Raw genomic sequence first — 19,726 nt, 5'->3', positions numbered from 1 at the left:
CCCCTTTTCGTATATATTTTAATTCGTGCTTCTTATATTTCATTCGTTAAAGGCTATAGATAGATAGCCGAAAGCTTATAATTTTTAACCAATTTTTTAACCAGAGAACGTCTTTCAGATTCACAACATGTCTCATCCTGGTTACGGTGCAATTTTTAAACGTATTCGCCAAGTGGCTGGGTCGGAAGCCCTAAAATTAGCGCGGACTATGGAAAAAACAACTTACAAACTCGAAGCTCACCATCGCCATCTTCAATTTACGCACAAAGCATTGGAAAACCATTGGACTCCGAAGTCTTTGAGATTTAAACCACCTGGCAACCATCCGATGTTCAAAAACATTATGGAACGGGCCAGCAAACATTGTATGCGAGCACGAATCTCTATTTGTCACAACAGAATCCGAGTTTTGAAAAGAACGCTCGAAGAATCCAAACAGCAATTATCGACCTTAGTCACCGATGACATCTCTTCCACGCTTCTACAATATTTGATTAAGAGATCGCAATCAGTCCGCAACAACATTGAAGCGAGACACGAGAACAAGTTTACAAATTTAAGGATGGAAGCAAAAAATGACAGCTCTAATACGATCGACAGAAAGAACTGGGTGATCAATTTATCACACAAACCTCTCTCTACGGCAGAACGTTCTCTACTTGAGAAAGGCCCCAAGTTCGCCCCAACACCACGAAACATCCCTGTTAAAGACATTGTCTCTGAGGTTGAAGCCGCCATTTCCCGCCTCCCCGATGACTCGAAGGACGCCATACGAACCACTACGGCTTCTTTACTCCATAGAGCTCGAATTCCACCACATAAAAATATCACGAAAGCTGAACAAAAAGCTCTAAAGGACTTAAAAAATGATCCTGAACGTGTGATAACAAAAGCTGACAAAGGGAACTGTTTCGTTGTTTTAGACAGATCCGACTATGACACCAAGATGGAAGCTCTACTTAGTGACCCGGACACTTATCAACAAGTCTACAAGTCGCCATCCACCAAAATTGAAAGAGAACTGAACAGCAAGCTCCTCGCTCTAAAAAGAGAAAATAAGATTGACGAAGCTACTTATCGCAAACTTCATTCCACAGATGGTTCTCTACCTGCCATTCGTGGCTCTATTAAACACCATAAACCTGGCTGCCCTCTTCGACCAATCGTTTCATGTATCGGCTCCGCCCTTTATAACACATCCAAGTTTCTATCAGATATCCTTTCTCCGATACAGAACCTTAATGGTTATTCTGTCCTCAACTCCTCCCAGTTCGCGAAACAAGTAGCTAACATCGAAATCTTGGACGACGAAGTCATGGTGTCATTTGACGTGGTGTCCCTTTTCACAGCTATCCCAGTGAATAAAGCTTGCGATTATATCCGCAATAAACTGAACTGTGACAACACACTACAGACCAGAACAAACCTCTCTACCGACGACATCATCTCTCTCCTTGACTTCACTCTTTCAAACAACTATTTTGTCTACAATAATCGCACATACAAGCAGATTCATGGTTGTGCCATGGGCAGCCCTGTTAGCCCTATCGTCGCTAACCTCTGTATGGAAGTGATAGAAGAGTCAGCCATCAGCTCCGCCACTGTTCCGCCAAGGATTTGGAAACGATACGTTGACGACAGCTTTGTTGTCATCAAGAAAGCTGCTGTCCATTCCTTCCACGACACTTTAAACGCTGTCGACCCTAAGATCACATTTACCATTGAAGAAGAGAACAATGGACAAATTGCCTTCCTTGACACCTTAGTGTCAAGAAAAAATGGTGTTGCTGTCATTGACGTTTATCGAAAACCAACCCACACTGATAGATATCTAGACTTCTCCTCACATCATGAGAGAAAACACAAAATCAGCACGGCCTCTACTTTGTTATTCCGTGCGTCTAATCTCCCAAGCACTAACGAAGGAAAATCACGCGAGACCAACTATGTCACAGATGCACTAAAAGCCAATGGCTACCCGTCCTCAGTCATCTCTTATATTTCCAAAAATAGAAAGAAGCCACCATCACCAACTGTACCATCACCAGAAGAATTGGTAGCAATGTTCTTTAGTTGGGTTGACCCACAGAATACACCCCATGGATTTGCGTGCCTTCCATATATTAGCGGCTTGACAGAGCCCCTCATGAGATTATTACGCAAACATGAAATTCGAGTCGTCACCAAACCACTTAAAACCCTTCAGCAAGAATTCCCATCCCCAAAAACAAGACAGCCCTTGGACCAACAATGCAATGTTGTTTACAAAATTCCGTGCTCGGACTGTCCGTGGAGTTACATTGGCGAAACTGGAAGATGCTTTTTAACGCGGAAAAAAGAACATCAAAGAAACCTAAAAAATTTCGCGAAAGGGTCAAACATTGCCAGCCATGCATGGAAGAATGACCACTCTATTGACTTTAATAATGCATGCGTGATTGACAAAGGCAACTACCGTGTTAGAAAAACCTTGGAATCCTGGCATACCGCTAAAACTGTTAACGCGGACAATAATTCTAAACCGTTACCGAGACAATACTCTATTTTATTGTAATTTTTTTCTAGATCATTCTTATTCATATTTTAGTTCTCACCCGCATCGAATTTTTACACCCCTTTTCGTATATATTTTAATTCGTGCTTCTTATATTTCATTCGTTAAAGGCTATAGATAGATAGCCGAAAGCTTATAATTTTTAACCAATTTTTAACCAGAGAACGTCTTTCAGATTCACAACATGTCTCATCCTGGTTACGGTGCAATTTTTAAACGTATTCGCCAAGTGGCTGGGTCGGAAGCCCTAAAATTAGCGCGGACTATGGAAAAAAACAACTTACAAACTCGAAGCTCACCATCGCCATCTTCAATTTACGCACAAAGCATTGGAAAACCATTGGACTCCGAAGTCTTTGAGATTTAAACCACCTGGCAACCATCCGATGTTCAAAAACATTATGGAACGGGCCAGCAAACATTGTATGCGAGCACGAATCTCTATTTGTCACAACAGAATCCGAGTTTTGAAAAGAACGCTCGAAGAATCCAAACAGCAATTATCGACCTTAGTCACCGATGACATCTCTTCCACGCTTCTACAATATTTGATTAAGAGATCGCAATCAGTCCGCAACAACATTGAAGCGAGACACGAGAACAAGTTTACAAATTTAAGGATGGAAGCAAAAAATGACAGCTCTAATACGATCGACAGAAAGAACTGGGTGATCAATTTATCACACAAACCTCTCTCTACGGCAGAACGTTCTCTACTTGAGAAAGGCCCCAAGTTCGCCCCAACACCACGAAACATCCCTGTTAAAGACATTGTCTCTGAGGTTGAAGCCGCCATTTCCCGCCTCCCCGATGACTCGAAGGACGCCATACGAACCACTACGGCTTCTTTACTCCATAGAGCTCGAATTCCACCACATAAAAATATCACGAAAGCTGAACAAAAAGCTCTAAAGGACTTAAAAAATGATCCTGAACGTGTGATAACAAAAGCTGACAAAGGGAACTGTTTCGTTGTTTTAGACAGATCCGACTATGACACCAAGATGGAAGCTCTACTTAGTGACCCGGACACTTATCAACAAGTCTACAAGTCGCCATCCACCAAAATTGAAAGAGAACTGAACAGCAAGCTCCTCGCTCTAAAAAGAGAAAATAAGATTGACGAAGCTACTTATCGCAAACTTCATTCCACAGATGGTTCTCTACCTGCCATTCGTGGCTCTATTAAACACCATAAACCTGGCTGCCCTCTTCGACCAATCGTTTCATGTATCGGCTCCGCCCTTTATAACACATCCAAGTTTCTATCAGATATCCTTTCTCCGATACAGAACCTTAATGGTTATTCTGTCCTCAACTCCTCCCAGTTCGCGAAACAAGTAGCTAACATCGAAATCTTGGACGACGAAGTCATGGTGTCATTTGACGTGGTGTCCCTTTTCACAGCTATCCCAGTGAATAAAGCTTGCGATTATATCCGCAATAAACTGAACTGTGACAACACACTACAGACCAGAACAAACCTCTCTACCGACGACATCATCTCTCTCCTTGACTTCACTCTTTCAAACAACTATTTTGTCTACAATAATCGCACATACAAGCAGATTCATGGTTGTGCCATGGGCAGCCCTGTTAGCCCTATCGTCGCTAACCTCTGTATGGAAGTGATAGAAGAGTCAGCCATCAGCTCCGCCACTGTTCCGCCAAGGATTTGGAAACGATACGTTGACGACAGCTTTGTTGTCATCAAGAAAGCTGCTGTCCATTCCTTCCACGACACTTTAAACGCTGTCGACCCTAAGATCACATTTACCATTGAAGAAGAGAACAATGGACAAATTGCCTTCCTTGACACCTTAGTGTCAAGAAAAAATGGTGTTGCTGTCATTGACGTTTATCGAAAACCAACCCACACTGATAGATATCTAGACTTCTCCTCACATCATGAGAGAAAACACAAAATCAGCACGGCCTCTACTTTGTTATTCCGTGCGTCTAATCTCCCAAGCACTAACGAAGGAAAATCACGCGAGACCAACTATGTCACAGATGCACTAAAAGCCAATGGCTACCCGTCCTCAGTCATCTCTTATATTTCCAAAAATAGAAAGAAGCCACCATCACCAACTGTACCATCACCAGAAGAATTGGTAGCAATGTTCTTTAGTTGGGTTGACCCACAGAATACACCCCATGGATTTGCGTGCCTTCCATATATTAGCGGCTTGACAGAGCCCCTCATGAGATTATTACGCAAACATGAAATTCGAGTCGTCACCAAACCACTTAAAACCCTTCAGCAAGAATTCCCATCCCCAAAAACAAGACAGCCCTTGGACCAACAATGCAATGTTGTTTACAAAATTCCGTGCTCGGACTGTCCGTGGAGTTACATTGGCGAAACTGGAAGATGCTTTTTAACGCGGAAAAAAGAACATCAAAGAAACCTAAAAAATTTCGCGAAAGGGTCAAACATTGCCAGCCATGCATGGAAGAATGACCACTCTATTGACTTTAATAATGCATGCGTGATTGACAAAGGCAACTACCGTGTTAGAAAAACCTTGGAATCCTGGCATACCGCTAAAACTGTTAACGCGGACAATAATTCTAAACCGTTACCGAGACAATACTCTATTTTATTGTAATTTTTTTCTAGATCATTCTTATTCATATTTTAGTTCTCACCCGCATCGAATTTTTACACCCCTTTTCGTATATATTTTAATTCGTGCTTCTTATATTTCATTCGTTAAAGGCTATAGATAGATAGCCGAAAGCTTATAATTTTTAACCAATTTTTTAACCAGAGAACGTCTTTCAGATTCACAAAAAGTAAAGTCATAAGCCAAAAATCAATACTGAAGATTTCCAACTGTAAAGAAAATTGAAAAAAAAAATCTTATTTGTGTCATAGTGAAGAGGACCTGATTCAGGTGTAGGTGGATGTAATTTCTGCTCCCTTACAATTCAAGCAACTAAGATATACAGTTTAGATTAGGCGATTCGCTTCCGCAACACTTGCAGCCTGTTCATGAATGCATTATACAAGAGTGTAAAGAATGCTACTGAGCAACGGTTTCGGAACGAAGGAATATTTTCAACAAAATAAAATAAAAATCCTACATGTTTACATGGACTTAAATAACCTCAGCTGCGGCAATTTTTTTTCTTAATCTTTTCTTCACATATTCTTCTAATGTATGAATGGTAATGTCATGAAACGAGTAATATATATATATATTTTTTTTTTCACATTTTTTTTACTATTACATAGAATGCTAACACTGCTTAACACTAACATTTCTTACAAAACTAATATCGTCATCTACAATACTTACATTACTTACAATACTTACGTCACTACTAGCATTACTTACAATACAATCGTTACTTACACTACGATTACAAACACTACAAATTCTACAGATACTCTACCTACACAACTGATAAAAGAAATCTTACTCTACATTTTACTCTAATTACACAAGCAGCACTTACTCCTTTACAAAAAGAAAGCTGGATTGTTATTCAAAAAAAAAAGGTTCCATTTTGCCTGAAAATATTTTAATTTTGCGATGCTTTGAGAGGCTATAAGCTTTTCAATTTCATATTTTCTCTTGACTACATCTTCGAAAGGCAAAAAGAGAGGGGTTTGTTTGTTTTTACGACAATTCCATAAATAAAGTTTACCTGCAATGATGAAGTAGTTGAGCAGGTTAGATCTCTGATCTAATATTCCTAATATAATGTTAATAATAATCCAGTTTTATTTGCTTCCTGGCTACTGTTAACCAAAAGTTTTCAAATTTAGTCCAAAATTCTGTTGAGAAGGAGCATCGATAAAAGAAATGTTTTAATGTTTCTGGAAAGGTCTGACAAAACGAACAAAGATCACTTTGAATCCTTCCGATTTTAGCTAATTGGGTATTTAAAAATAAGATATCGTTTAAAATTTAGAACTGAAAACATTAATTCAAGTTCGCTTTTATATCTTTCCATTGTAATTCGCGTATTGTCGGAAGGATTATCTTAAAAGGCAGCTAGTGATTCTTGATATTTGTCAGTTAATTCCCCTTGACGTTGTTGTCGAATGTGTGATAAACGTTTTGAGAAAATAATAGACTCGGTTCTAATATTAAATTTAATCCAATCCCAAATTGATCTTCGGTCTTTGAGATCCTTTGCGTCCTCAAGCCAAATAGGCAATTTATCACTGATCATCTTTCTATATTCTTCATTCGCCAGTAGCGCCGAAACGAGTAATCTTAATAAATGTTTCATCTGGGACCAAAGGATCGAAGGTAGATGTTACAATTCTTTCCGCTTTGTAACTAAAACCGTCATCGACAATTATTGTTAACGTAGCTAAAGCTATAGAGAATGTATTGAGAAAGTGAAGTTATTCGACAGGCACAGCCTGGGCAGGCAGTCTTTGGTTAAATTACAAGTACAAGGAGGGGTTGCGTTTTTGCAAGCGTTGGCCATGTAGCACTTATTTTTCCACAGAATTAACTCTTGGAGGGTAATTTAAAGTGCTATTTTCTCCTCATGTAGACCATGTGAACGTTAGCCCTACTAATGGAATTGGGCTCACACAAGAACAAGGAAAAACAGTCTGACCAGGGTGGGAATTTAACGGCCACGACCTTCGCGTTAGATCACCGCTGCTCTACCGACTGAGATACAAGGTCAGACGGGAGCAGTTCAATTCCCACCCTGGTCAGTCTAGTTTTCTCTCAGTCCTTGTGTGGACCCAATTCCATTAGTAGGGCTAACGCTCACATGGTTTACATTGAGAGAAAATAGCACTTCAAATTACCCTTCAATAGTTAATTCGGTTAAATTAGCGTTGGTTACGAGTTTTGAACTAAACTTCCTTATTTCATTTGTAAGTCTTGATGTGAGGAAATGCATACGTTAAAGCTTAGGGGTCTTTGTTATACATTTATTTAAGATCGATGTGCTTTCGAGCCATTTTGTTCGCTGAGAAGATTTTCCACCGTTAGGAGACAATGAAGATGTTATTTGACAGAGCGCACGCGTACGAAAACATTTGGCATACTAGTACTTTAGAAAACAGTGTCAACAACACCTTGGTTTTCTCATTCCTTTGCAGTTCCTTGCTGATAAGTTTAGTTGAAATGTGTGGGGACCTAAGTACTTATTAAAGCGTGCTCAAGAATGGAAACCATCGGGCATCTTGCAGTCATTATATTTTTGATGTGTGGTTTCTGGAGTAAGTAAACAACCTTTTATTGAATTAATCTATACTAAGGGTGAGTTTGCATGATCAGACATGGGATGTCACTTTGAGTTCCCAAGAAGAATTTAATTCAATTAAAGGCCAATCATAGAGTCTTATTTGATTAGCCAGTCTGTTATTCTCTAGCTCAGCCGGGAAGAAGCATGCAAAAGGGACTTATTGGGGGGCAATAATTTTCATCTGATAAACGGCTTTCAATGCTTCCTTTTCCAGTCCAACCGTGAGAAAAGGAAACTTGCTTAAATAAGCAAAAACGGCATGCTTTTCATAGCAATTCTCAAAAGGGTATAAACGTTGATTGACTTGCCTAGAGGAAAGCATACCATTGTTACCTTTTTTACATTTTCCCTGCAACGTTAAAAGATTTTAAATTTTAAAAGGGAGCTGACTTTTTTTAAAAGGTACACCAATTTTTTATTTATTTAAAATTTCAGTTTAAAGTTTCTTTAAGGGATACAAGCAATAGCAATAACGATAATAGTAACTTTTCATGTATTTGATGTATGTCATTGAAACACGCCAGCTTGGCTTGGAACAAGAATCGGCAAATTACGGAAATGCAACCAAGGAAGGATAATGAAACTTCAAACACGATCCGCTGCAACAAATTACTTTTAGGTTCTTTAAACAGACTTCTGGAAACACAAGCTAGTGATATTTCTCCCCAGTTTTACAAGAACTCATTGCTGACAATTCGAAAACTTTTTATTTTCACTACTCTCTCCATCACAGTACGGTTTCCGAAAAGCACACTCATATCAACATGCAAATCTTGATTTCGTGAACGCCATACAACAGATAAATGTGGATAAGCGATTATTCTCATGTGGTGTCTTCATTGACTCGAAAAAAGCTTTTGACCGACTGTTGATCCTAATATTTTACTTCATAAACTTGAATACTATGGCTTTTGTGGCAAGATAAACAGGTGGTTTTTATCCTACTAACAAGATCGAACTCAGACAACTCAAATTGGTCCACATGTATTTTCAAGGATCGACGTTACCTATGGTGTGCCTCAAGGCTCCGTTCTACAATCCTGGTCAAAAGACTTTGGGACACTAGTCAAATTTAATCGAAAAGTAGTCGGAGAATTTACTGTACCTGCTTTCATCGTTATATGAGCAACACGTGTTCTTCTTTCGCTGCCGTTTTCGCGTTCCCCCTTTCCCCCACACAATAATGAAACATTCGTGCGATCGATGAACTAATCTTGTCTTCGGACACCGTGAAATATCAACATTGTAATGGTGGGAAAGGGAAGAGCAGGAATTGTCCCAACAGTTTTTCCCAGGATTGGTCTGAGAAAAGAATTTCTTGATAATTGGTCTTAAGGCCGGCTAGGTTCATTGAATCTCATTAGGGAAGTGTCTCAGATAGTAAAACAATATGTTGCCTTGGTGTAGAGGTGGTGTAAAGAAGGATTGTGAAAACGGTGGGTTGCGTTACAGTCAGAAGTCAACAGTTCTCCACCACAGTCCTCCACTATTTAAAGGAAGGTATTTAGGTATAAGAATTACTTTTTTCTTTAAGACTGTGCAAAAATCATAATATTTACATCGCGCAGAATACCTTTTTGTTCACCGGAAATTTACTTCCAGTGCAATAAAAATTATAGATCAGTTAAATGAGCGGCTAAGAATGACTCAGATGGTTCTCATTGGTCAAATCTTACGCTGTCTTTGTTCGTTAGGAAATTCTGCTTTGCTCATTAACTTGTCGGGGCGGAGCTAAGAAACAACGGACGTTTCAAGTTATTGTTTTCGCTATTGTTTCGCGATATCACACTTTGAGAGTGTGTTATTAGCCGACTTTCACAAACATTTCAAATTTTCATTTACCATTTCTGATCTCGCAAAATGCCTGTTTTATGAGTTCGCACCTAAGATTCGCGAATTTACTGGAAAAAGCGCTCGGCCTTAGCCTCTTGTTCAAAACAAGCATAACCGTTTTAATCCGTTTTTTTCGGATACGTTTTCTTATGTGCAATCGACAGATTGAAATGAATCAACTCGAATCGATGTTTAACAGAGCGAAACAATCGAGAAAAAGAACTTTATTGCTCAATGGCAATCAGCAGTGAGCTTCATTAAAGTTTGTTACGTTTGTTACGTTGATTGTCCGTCCGGCCATTCTGCGCGATGATTTCTTTTCTATTCATACAAGCGCCTTTTGGCTTTAAAAAGATCACCGGGTGTGTATTTTACAACAGTGCTCCCCTCAGAAACAGCGAAAGAGCTAATTAGATGTTAACTTATTACTATTTAATACAACCGGAGCACTGTTGTAAAACGCATTAGGCGATTTTTTGTCCAAAAACGACCACCAACAGCTCATTTCCGATTTGCTGCATGCCTCAGTTTGAAAGCTAGTGCTGGTGCATAACCATTCAAATGGAAATGAGTTGCGTATTAGTATGCAAATCAAACTCATTTCCATTTCAATAGTTGAGCACCAAGGCTCACTTCGAAACCGAGACAAACATCACCTCGGAAATGGCCTATTGAAGATCAGCGAAAGTGTACATAACACAAGATGCCATTTTTTCTGGTAGCTACATCAAAAGCACAATTAGAAAATGTGTTTAGGAGTGAAAACCACTGGAGTGATGATGTTTTACGCCTAATAGGGTCGTCAGTGAGATCGTGCAGTCTTGATACAATTCCTGCCTCTCTTTTGTTAAAGTGTCTGGATTCTTTTTTACCCACTTTAGTGTGAATTATCAACCTTTCTCTGTCTAAAGAAGTGTTTCCTGATTCTCTTAAAGTGGCTAAACTCACTCCTATTCTTAAAAAAGCTAATGCTGATCGTAAAGTTTTTTCAAATTTCCGTCCTGTTTCAAATCTTCAGTTTTAATCTAAACTGATTGAAAAGGCTGTTGCATATCAGCTTAATTGTTATCTTGCTGAACATGATCTTCATGATTTGTTTCATTCGGCGTATAAAGCTATGCACAGCACTGAAACGGCTTTGGTACGTATCTACAACGACGTCCTTCAATCTGTTGATGTTGGCAACTGTGTCATTCTGATTTTCCTTGATATGTCAGCTGCGTTTGATACAGTTGTCCATGATGTCTTACTTGATAGACTTACTAATCGTTTTGGTGTCAGGGATGTTGTTCTAAGCTGGTTTAGTTCGTACCTCACGAATAGGAAGCAATTCTTTGGTATCAATGAGTCTTCCTCGAGCCTTGTCAACCTTGATATTGGAGTGCAACAGGGCGCAGTACTAGAGCCTCTTCTTTACTTGCTCTATACTTCTCCATTAGCTGACGTTATTAAGCGTCATAATGTCAGTTATCATTTTTTACGCTGATGATTCTCAGTTGTATTTCGCGTTTAAGGGTAACAAACAGCTTGTACAATCAAGACAGTCTTTGAACAATGTCTCACAGACATTTCATCGTGGATGCTTGCTAATGGTTTGAAGCTAAATCATGATAAGACAGAGCTAATGTGCATCTACTCTAGGTTTCTTAGTCGCCCTCCATTAGATGAGATCGTATTTTGTGGTGAAACTATTGTCCCTTGTATTTCTGCTAGCGTTCTTAATTTAGGAGTGGTGTTTGATGAATGCATGACTGGGGAACTTCAAGTTAGCACGATTTGCAAGTCGTATTACTTTCACTTAAGAAATCTGCCTTCTATTAGGAAATATCTTACTACTAATGCTGCTCACCCTATTGTTCACGCCTTGATTTCTTCCAGACTCGATTACTGTAATGCTCTTCTTTACCCAGGAGGGGGGGGGGGGGGGGGGGACGCCCTTATAAGGACTTAATGGGGATGTGCGGCCAGCCAGGGTAAGCTTTTCGGGATTTTTGTCTTGAACAGGGTATCGAATTTATCATTTTTTGTCTTAATCAGGGTATCGATTTATCAATTTTTGTCTTAAACTGGGTTAAATGTCTTAAACAGGGTATCAAAAATCGGAATTCTGTCTTAAAATGGGTAGAAAAATCAGTGATATTTGTCTTAAACACGGTCAGGGAATGAGGGCCGCGCCGCACCTCCCCAACCAGGGATACATCGAGCACGTTCAGAATTCTGCTGCTCGTGTTGTCACTTTTACAGGGAAGTTTGATCATATCACCACTGTGTTGATTGATCTTCATTGGCTTCCTGTATACTATAGGGTTTAACTTATGTTCAAGTTGCTTCTGCTCACTTATAAGGCTTTAAATGGTCTGGCCTCATTGTTATCTGTCTGATCTTCTTTCCTATCGTTCCTCTTGCTACTCTCTTTGATCTGTTAAAAATAAACTTCTTGTTGAACCTAGAGCTAAGCTCACTACTTATGGTTTTCGGTCCTTTTCATTTGTTGCTCCGAGACTTTGGAGTAGGTTACCTTCAGATATTCGTTCTTGCTCCTCAGTTGCTAGTTTTAAAAGCAGATTCAAAACGTTTCTCCTTACATTATTTCTTGGTAATTTCGTAATTTTCGTTTTTTTATCGACTGATTTGATATTTCTTTCATCATTTGATTTTATCATTATCAGTTCAATAATTGTTGTTTGAAATAACAATAATATTTTATAGATAGTTTATAGAATTAATAATATTTATTGTATTATAGCGTTCCATAGAAATTTAATGTTTTTAAATCGTTTTATTGTAAATTACTGTAAATTGTAAATTGTAAAGCGCCATGGACAGCGATACATGGATATGAGCGCTATATATATTATTATTATTATTATTATTATTATTATTATTATTATTAGCTACAACTGTGAGTGAGCACTGCTGCCATTGTCAACAACGGCTTGGGTCACGCGCAGACCATTCTGTTTTGTATGACACTGATTATTATCACCAAGATGACATTCAGGAAATTTGGTGAAGCAAATCTACGGAGACAAAAATGTGTCTCTTTACCTTGTACCATTTTTAATTATTGTCTACGCGATTTGTTATCTTTCAACTTGTCGAGTCGAGTTCTGCCTAGCAAAGTGAAACGTATTCTCCATTATGTGCCTGGTGTACAACAACAACTAAAATGCCAATAATCATAACTTAATACGCAAAAGACTTTTCCGAAGTGCGTTATAGCAGCATAATTGGAAGAAATAGTGTGAGGTACAGGGGCCCCATCGTATGGAACTTAATAACCAAAGCAATCAGGGAATCCACTTCTTACCACCTTTTTTAAAGGAAGACTTAAACATGGGTCAAGAATATTGGACAAAATACAATTCGAGAAAGATGCTTGTTTAATTAAATCAGAAGACCCTGATTTTTTATACTCTTAATTTTTTTGAGAATTTGTTTTTTGAGAGTGTCATACGCTTTTTAGATTAGCTTCTTCTCAAATTTTTATTACCATCTGAAATTTTAAACATTTTAATTAAGTTTGTAAATTTCGCTAAGTACTTTTTAGTAAGTTAGGATTTTATGGTAGGTCCACACCAGCCCTCAAAGTGCCTCAGAATGACCTGCCTTACGAAAAAAAAAGAAAAAAATTATGTATGTGTGTACGTATGCAGATCGAGATGCGGCCGCTAACTGCGTGGAGTCTGGGAACCAGTCTCCTGAAAAATATTCTTCCCTCTTTTAAATTGCTACCTGCCGGTCAGATTAAATGTAAAACTGTTCTGATTGTAAGTAAAATGTGTATGTATAAGTATGTATGTAAGAATCGTATGCAGCCTTGTGCCCGTGCCCGAGCACCGTGCCCAATAATTGGCACGGGACCTTACAAAGGTCGTGTCCACATTGCGTGTCCCCATTGAGCACCGTGCCCGGGTGCGGGTACTCGGGTACCAGTTGTGAACGACGGCTTAGCTTGTGGCTTTCTGTTTTGTTTGTATTCATCAGTATTGCAATGTGGTATAATTTTCCCAACGGTAGAAAGAAGGAATCCTCGCACTTAACTGGACAATTTACAGCAATTGTCACTTTTATAGCAGAACTTGCAACCATTATAAATTTGAGTTAACGTGTCACATACTATTCGAGCAATGCTGCTGTCACGCTCAAGGTTATCTTCAGCTCACGTGCAACTGTCGTCTGACGTCACCGGTAGGCAATCATATGCAGGCTTTCACACTGATAGTACAGTCATCATGATTGGTCGTCTTTTATATGCTACTTCTTCATTCTAGCTGCTCTTAAATCCCCCTCCTCCCCCCCCCCCTCCTTAATCAATAATGGGCTCTCTACAGGAATGATTTTATGTTGTTATAGGTCTCTTTACTGAGCTTCCTGTTATATTGATGGCGTTGGTTTTCAAGCATTACTCAGTTGGATTAGAGCGGTTTTCAATTGAGTATCGAAAGTAATTAGCGAATTGCTTTGCTTTATGATCACTTCACTCAGTGATTGGTTCAAAGTTCTCGCGCCACTTTTTTAACCAATCAAAAGTGAAACCAAAACCGATCGAGGTTCGCACGTGCACATTTTCCCGCGCTTTGTGTCGGCTACGTGTAATTTCTTCGAGTTTTGATTTGTTGACCGAATTGTTTCCGTCCTTTTTGATTGGCCAAAAAAATTACTTTGGTTTTGGTTTTACGACGCTCGGTTGAAACTCGATCTAATATGTCTGAGTAGTATATTGCGAAGGTTCCCCTCTTTAGGAGTTCTCTTTCATTGCTTTCCTTTATGAGCTATCGATGTATTTAATCGTTTGGTCAGTTTTGAAATTTATTGTTATCATTATTTTTTTTTGGTTGGTGCATGTTCATCACCTTTTGTGTACGGTACTGAAAGTTCTTATGTTGCGCAACATTACTGAGGTGCTGTACTTGTTCCATTAAAATATTCCAAGTTCCTTATCATAGCTAGCCATTTTAAGATTTCTATTATTTAAATAAAACATGGATTCGAGATGAAGTGCTCTCATACTGGTCCCCCCATGCCCCAGAGACTCACCTTTTTTTTTGTTACCATAACAAAGAAATTAAGACTGTATAGGATAAGGACCTCTTCCACTGGGGATCTTGACCCCCTGGAGAGCGTTATAGGATAAGGACCTCTTGTGAGAGGGTATAGGAAAAGGACCTCTTTCATTGGGGATGTTCACCCCTTGGAGAGGGTTGGGGGAATATGAACCCCTGGCCCCCGGATAGGATAAGGACCTCTCTAGTTGGAGAAGGTTGTGGGGATTATTTCCCACCTGCCAGAGAGGTTTGGGACATTCTGGCTCTTTTCATTGTTAGTTTGCAATCTTGACCTGTACAAGCTTTCTGGGAGTACTTTATCCCCAACCCCTCTTTGTCCCACAAATGCGTTTGTTGAGTTTGTTTTTTCGTGGGCTGCGGGTTGAGCGCATTAAAGACACCTGAAAAATTCAGGTGGCTTCCATTGGATTCGAACCCATGACCTCTGCAGTGCCGGTGCAATACTCTCCATCAACTGAGCTATGAAGCCCATCCGCTGGGGGCAGATCAATTTCCTGGGCTCCTGTCTTCTTGTGAAAGGAATGATGAATGAAAGAAATCTATGTTTGAAGTACGGTTTATAGACAAAACATGGAAATGATCCTTGAAATATAGGATGATAGCGATGCCAAACAAATTTTGGATGCAACTCTGCATTGATACTTCAGTGCAAACTCATGGCTATCAGTAAAATGCTAATTTTTTCTTGCAAGATTTTATAACATGCATGACGTCTGAATGAATTTTTTGCGCGCGTTTTTAAACACTTGCATTCCATGTTAACTCAAAATAGCGTAAAATATCTCTATTGCCTCAGTGAGGGACAAAGCACGGCTGCTATTTCGAGGCGTTAACTCGTGAGAGCATAATTTTCTCAACTTTTTCGATTTTCCTTGACAGGGGTAAATTCTTCAGAACCATGCTCATTCATCGTCAATGGTTCAAGTGGGGCGATCAATATCAGTTCACCATTCATCACAGAAAACACTTGCACCTGGCTTATCGCAGCACCGCCTCATCGCAGCATCGCTTTGAATTTTACTACGCTTAATATCTTGAACGTTCCTAACTGGGAAATCAGTTGGGTAGCCGCCTATGATGGAAGGGACATAAACCAAACCTTGCTTGGCAATTATACTGGAAAAAAGTGCCCTTTTACTATACATTCGAGTGGACCGTTTCTGTTGGTAGTTGCAGCAACTACCTTTTCAAGCTTTGTAGCACATTATACTTCTAGTACAAGAAAAGGTAATTTACCAAACAGTTTCTCATTATCATCACCTGTATATCGAAACCTTAAAGTGGCTATCAGCCTTAGCCAGTGATAATGAATTCTGACAATATACGTCCACCAAAGACATCCTGTGAAGAAACAATTCTTGTTGTCTGCTTAGATTTATTTTTATAAGCGGGCAAAATTCCCCAAAAGACCTCAATTTCCGTCATTTTGAATTCAAAAAGCAGCAGTTAAAAGCCTGGGAACTAACTAAATTGTGACGTCAACCCGGTATTTTATTGACACCTACTGACCTTTATTCTCATAAATCTAGCAAGAAAGTATGCCAGGAAAATGTGTGTCTGGTGGATTTTCTGCATTTGCAGATGTGTAGAAAGATATACAGTGACACTCGAAAGATAAGCGAACAACGCAGATGCCAAATTAACGCGCTAGATATGCGAATACGCGTTTTGCGTCTAAAGTTGCGTATTGTATAGTCGAATACAAGTTTGTGGCCTTTCGTTTACGTACGTAGACAAAAGAAGAAATTGCATGACCGCCGACAAGTCGAAAATTTAAACATAGAACGTCGCTTCGAGTACCTGGCGCTATATATCCTAGAGATATTTTGCGACGGGATAATGTAAACAAAGTGATCATAGGGCTCAACTCTGTACAAAGCCCATTTCACTCAATTCTTCATAAATATACCCAGCAGTCGATCAAGGTTTCGATATACTGGCAATGCAGTTATTATTATTATTATTATTATTATTATTATTATTATTATTTTTTATTTTTTATTTTTTTTTAAATGGACGAAGATCAGCCCCTTTTTTTTCTTTAATTACTGCTAGTAAATCGACTGCCTGTTAAAAAAAAACCTTGCTGCTCATCAGGGATGTTACGCTTGCCATTTAGGCAATTCTCTTTTAATGTTATGTCAAACGGGAACATTATAGCGACAAATGAACTGGCATTTGCTGAAAATGTGGATCAAATGTTTGCCTTGAATGAAATAGACGTAGGACCGCTTCAAAGTCAGTGAACTCTACGAACAACTTTCAAGGTGAGTAGTAAGAGATGCACCAGCGAGTTATTCACGCTATACCTTTTTTCGATCATGACCGTCCATGGCGAAAAGGCGTAGAGAAAAGTGGATTGAGTTTGATTAGCAAAGGAAAGCAAAATGGGAGGCAACTGAGAACAGTTCTCTGTATTCACCACGAGGCACTTCACTAAGGAGGACTTCCAGCGTCGCATATAGTCCTGGGCTCATCCCAAAACGAACAAGCCAATAGTTGCGATAGTTGCCATTCACTTTCATACATTTTGTCAGCCAGAATCGTGAAGTTTCATATTGAATGGCATATTGTTCTTTATTTTGTTCTCAGTGCATGAGTGGGCTGAATTCAACAAATCTTGCAATCTGATTGATTCCTTGGTTGCGTGACCTTGTGTGATGACCTTAAATCTCAATTCTTTTTTACACCGAATCCGTATATATACAAAAATTAATTTTTATTAGACAAGAGGTTTGGAAATATAATTCAAATAAAAATATATGTTTGTAAGTCAACAATTTAAAAAGTGATTTCAGAGAGGAAGGGAGAGAGAGGAAAAAAAAAAAAGAAAGAAGTTATTTACCAGCGAAGGGTCGGTCCATATAACGAAAAACTGTAACCTCGGTCTTGAAAAAGCTTCCCTCAGGCTGCAACCTCGGGCAGGCTTTTCAAGGCCAAGGTCACAGTTTTTCGCTATACGGACCCCCCAGCTGGCAAATGACAAATACAGTGGAACCCGGGTAAAACGGACACCAAGGAGACAGGCCATAGTGTCCGTATTATCCGAGTGTCCGTATTAAGCGGGCTCTCAGGGAAAATGTTAGGACTATGAAAGGACTATACATGTACGTGAACACCGGAAGAAACAGGCTGTTCAAAATAAAATATGTCACACTTCTTTGTTACCGTTTTTTAGAAATAAAATATTATTAACCGGTAAAAATCTGTCATTATTTCAACAGGGTACAATGTGTACAATTATCACATAATTATGACAATAAAAATAGACAGTGTGCAGATAGCCAGTGTCCGTAAAGCGGGGTTGACAATATATGAGAGTTTGTGACTTGGGACACAGAAAAGTGTCCGTTGTCCGTATTAACCGGTGTCCGTATAAAGCTGGTTAATTTTAGAGAAAATATATGAGCCTTTTGTCGGGAAAAACAAAACTGTCCGTTATAAGCGGGTGTCCGTAGAGCGGAGCGCTTTTTTTCCCTTTCTTATTGCTTGTTTACTATGTCTACTTGTAAATAAAAAATAATAATAATAATAAAAAAGTAACAGACTGGCTTGGGGTGATTGTCACTTTAATCAGCATGCTTTACCTAAAATTGACTAAAATTTATAGGCTTTTTACAATACAATACAATACAATACAATACAACACAATACAATACATACTTAAGAGCCAGTCTCTGTAAGATCCTCATAACGAATTTTGCCCACAAAAAAAAAAATTCGCTCATATTTTTTTTTGTGTAGACTTCTTTAAATAGGTATATAACATATATGAAACTAGTTTGGAGAAATTCGCTTCTGTAATTTTTTTTTTTTTTGACCAATTCTCTTTCGACACCGCATAAGGACCTGAGATGCTTGTGAAATATGCGAATTTTGTCAAAATTCACCCGATTGCTCCGGATAAAAGAGCGCGTCCCAAAGCTTCCAATTTACTAGTTATTTTAATTGAACCTTTATCTTTAAAATAATACAGGTTAGAATCATGGACACTTTTTTGTATAGAAAATCCGAGGGAACACACTTAGCCCCTTAGACCCACTTAGCGAAACATGCGATTTTAGCCAAATTCAGTGGATTAATTCTGAAAAGTGGCTCACACTTACTGGCTCTCCTGTATATCATTGTGTAGTTCCATCCATCCTCGGAGACCCAGGGGCAGTTAGTCGAGACGAGACGAGAATCAGGACTGGCGTAAAGTTTTCAAGTAAGGCGAGAAGAGCCCCTGGGAACATACCTTTAACGGGCGAGTTCCAGAGCAAATTAAATTCTGATTTTCTGATTGGGCGGAAATTTTCCGCAATTGTCTTTTTTCCGCCCAATCAGAGAACCTCATACAATGAAGTCAGATCGTGATTCCTTATATCAAGTGATAAATGCTACATCAACGGTCGCTATTTTTCTTCTTTCAGACATTTGGGTCGCAGAGGGACCCGCAAGATACAAAATTCGACCAATTCAACCTAAAGATTTTGTTACGTAAGCGCAATCTGTACATGTGTAATATCAAAATTCTTGGTCAAAACACCTTCGAAGAGCCGACAGGAAATAAATCAGGAAGAAGACCGATTGCAAGGGAAGGTACTAGTCGTCTTTTAGTGTTCCGCTTCTCAAATTACCGTCGCGAATTAATTTTGGTATTTCTGTTGCACTGGCCAGACATGTCTAAGCATTGCAATCGGCCTTTTTCAGCATCACATTTAAGCTTACCTGTCTGTCTATAAGAGGTTAAATTAATATTGTTTATTTTATTTTTGAATGCGGACCAAGGAGAAAATCTTTGAAATGAAGTGCATAAGAATCTTGATTCATGCAATGAAAATGGTCATGTACAGTACCTTTTTATCTCAATTGCAGACTGCATTATGCGAGTTTTTTTAAGTTATTGTATGCTTCACAAATCTTTTTGTTCACTGTTATCTTATTAACACGCATTCCGAGTTTTCGAAGTGTTGAAAACCCGTTGTTACGATAACAAATTTTCACTTTATTGCAATGTAGAATTTTACTTAAAATCAACAAAAAATTTCAATTGGCTTTG

General features: G+C 38.9%; 2 protein-coding genes across 2 annotated transcripts; both read left to right on the top strand.

Moving 5' to 3' along the window:
- The first annotated feature begins 127 nt into the window (after positions 1–127).
- On the top strand, positions 128–2,554 carry LOC137989776 (uncharacterized). The gene has a single exon (XM_068835433.1). It carries the CDS (start codon positions 128–130, stop codon positions 2,552–2,554), a length of 2,427 nt encoding a protein of 808 aa, XP_068691534.1.
- A 620-nt stretch (positions 2,555–3,174) lies between these two features.
- LOC137989775 (uncharacterized) lies at positions 3,175–5,166 on the top strand. The gene has a single exon (XM_068835432.1). The coding sequence runs from the start codon at positions 3,175–3,177 to the stop codon at positions 5,164–5,166; it is 1,992 nt and encodes a 663-aa protein (XP_068691533.1).
- Positions 5,167–19,726: the final 14,560 nt, after the last annotated feature.

The sequence above is a fragment of the Montipora foliosa genome, unplaced genomic scaffold (assembly GCF_036669935.1).
Source record: "Montipora foliosa isolate CH-2021 unplaced genomic scaffold, ASM3666993v2 scaffold_473, whole genome shotgun sequence".
Taxonomy (NCBI): domain Eukaryota; kingdom Metazoa; phylum Cnidaria; class Anthozoa; order Scleractinia; family Acroporidae; genus Montipora; species Montipora foliosa.
Note: the sequence above shows the minus strand (reverse complement) of the source record. Positions and strands in the feature narration are given on the sequence as shown.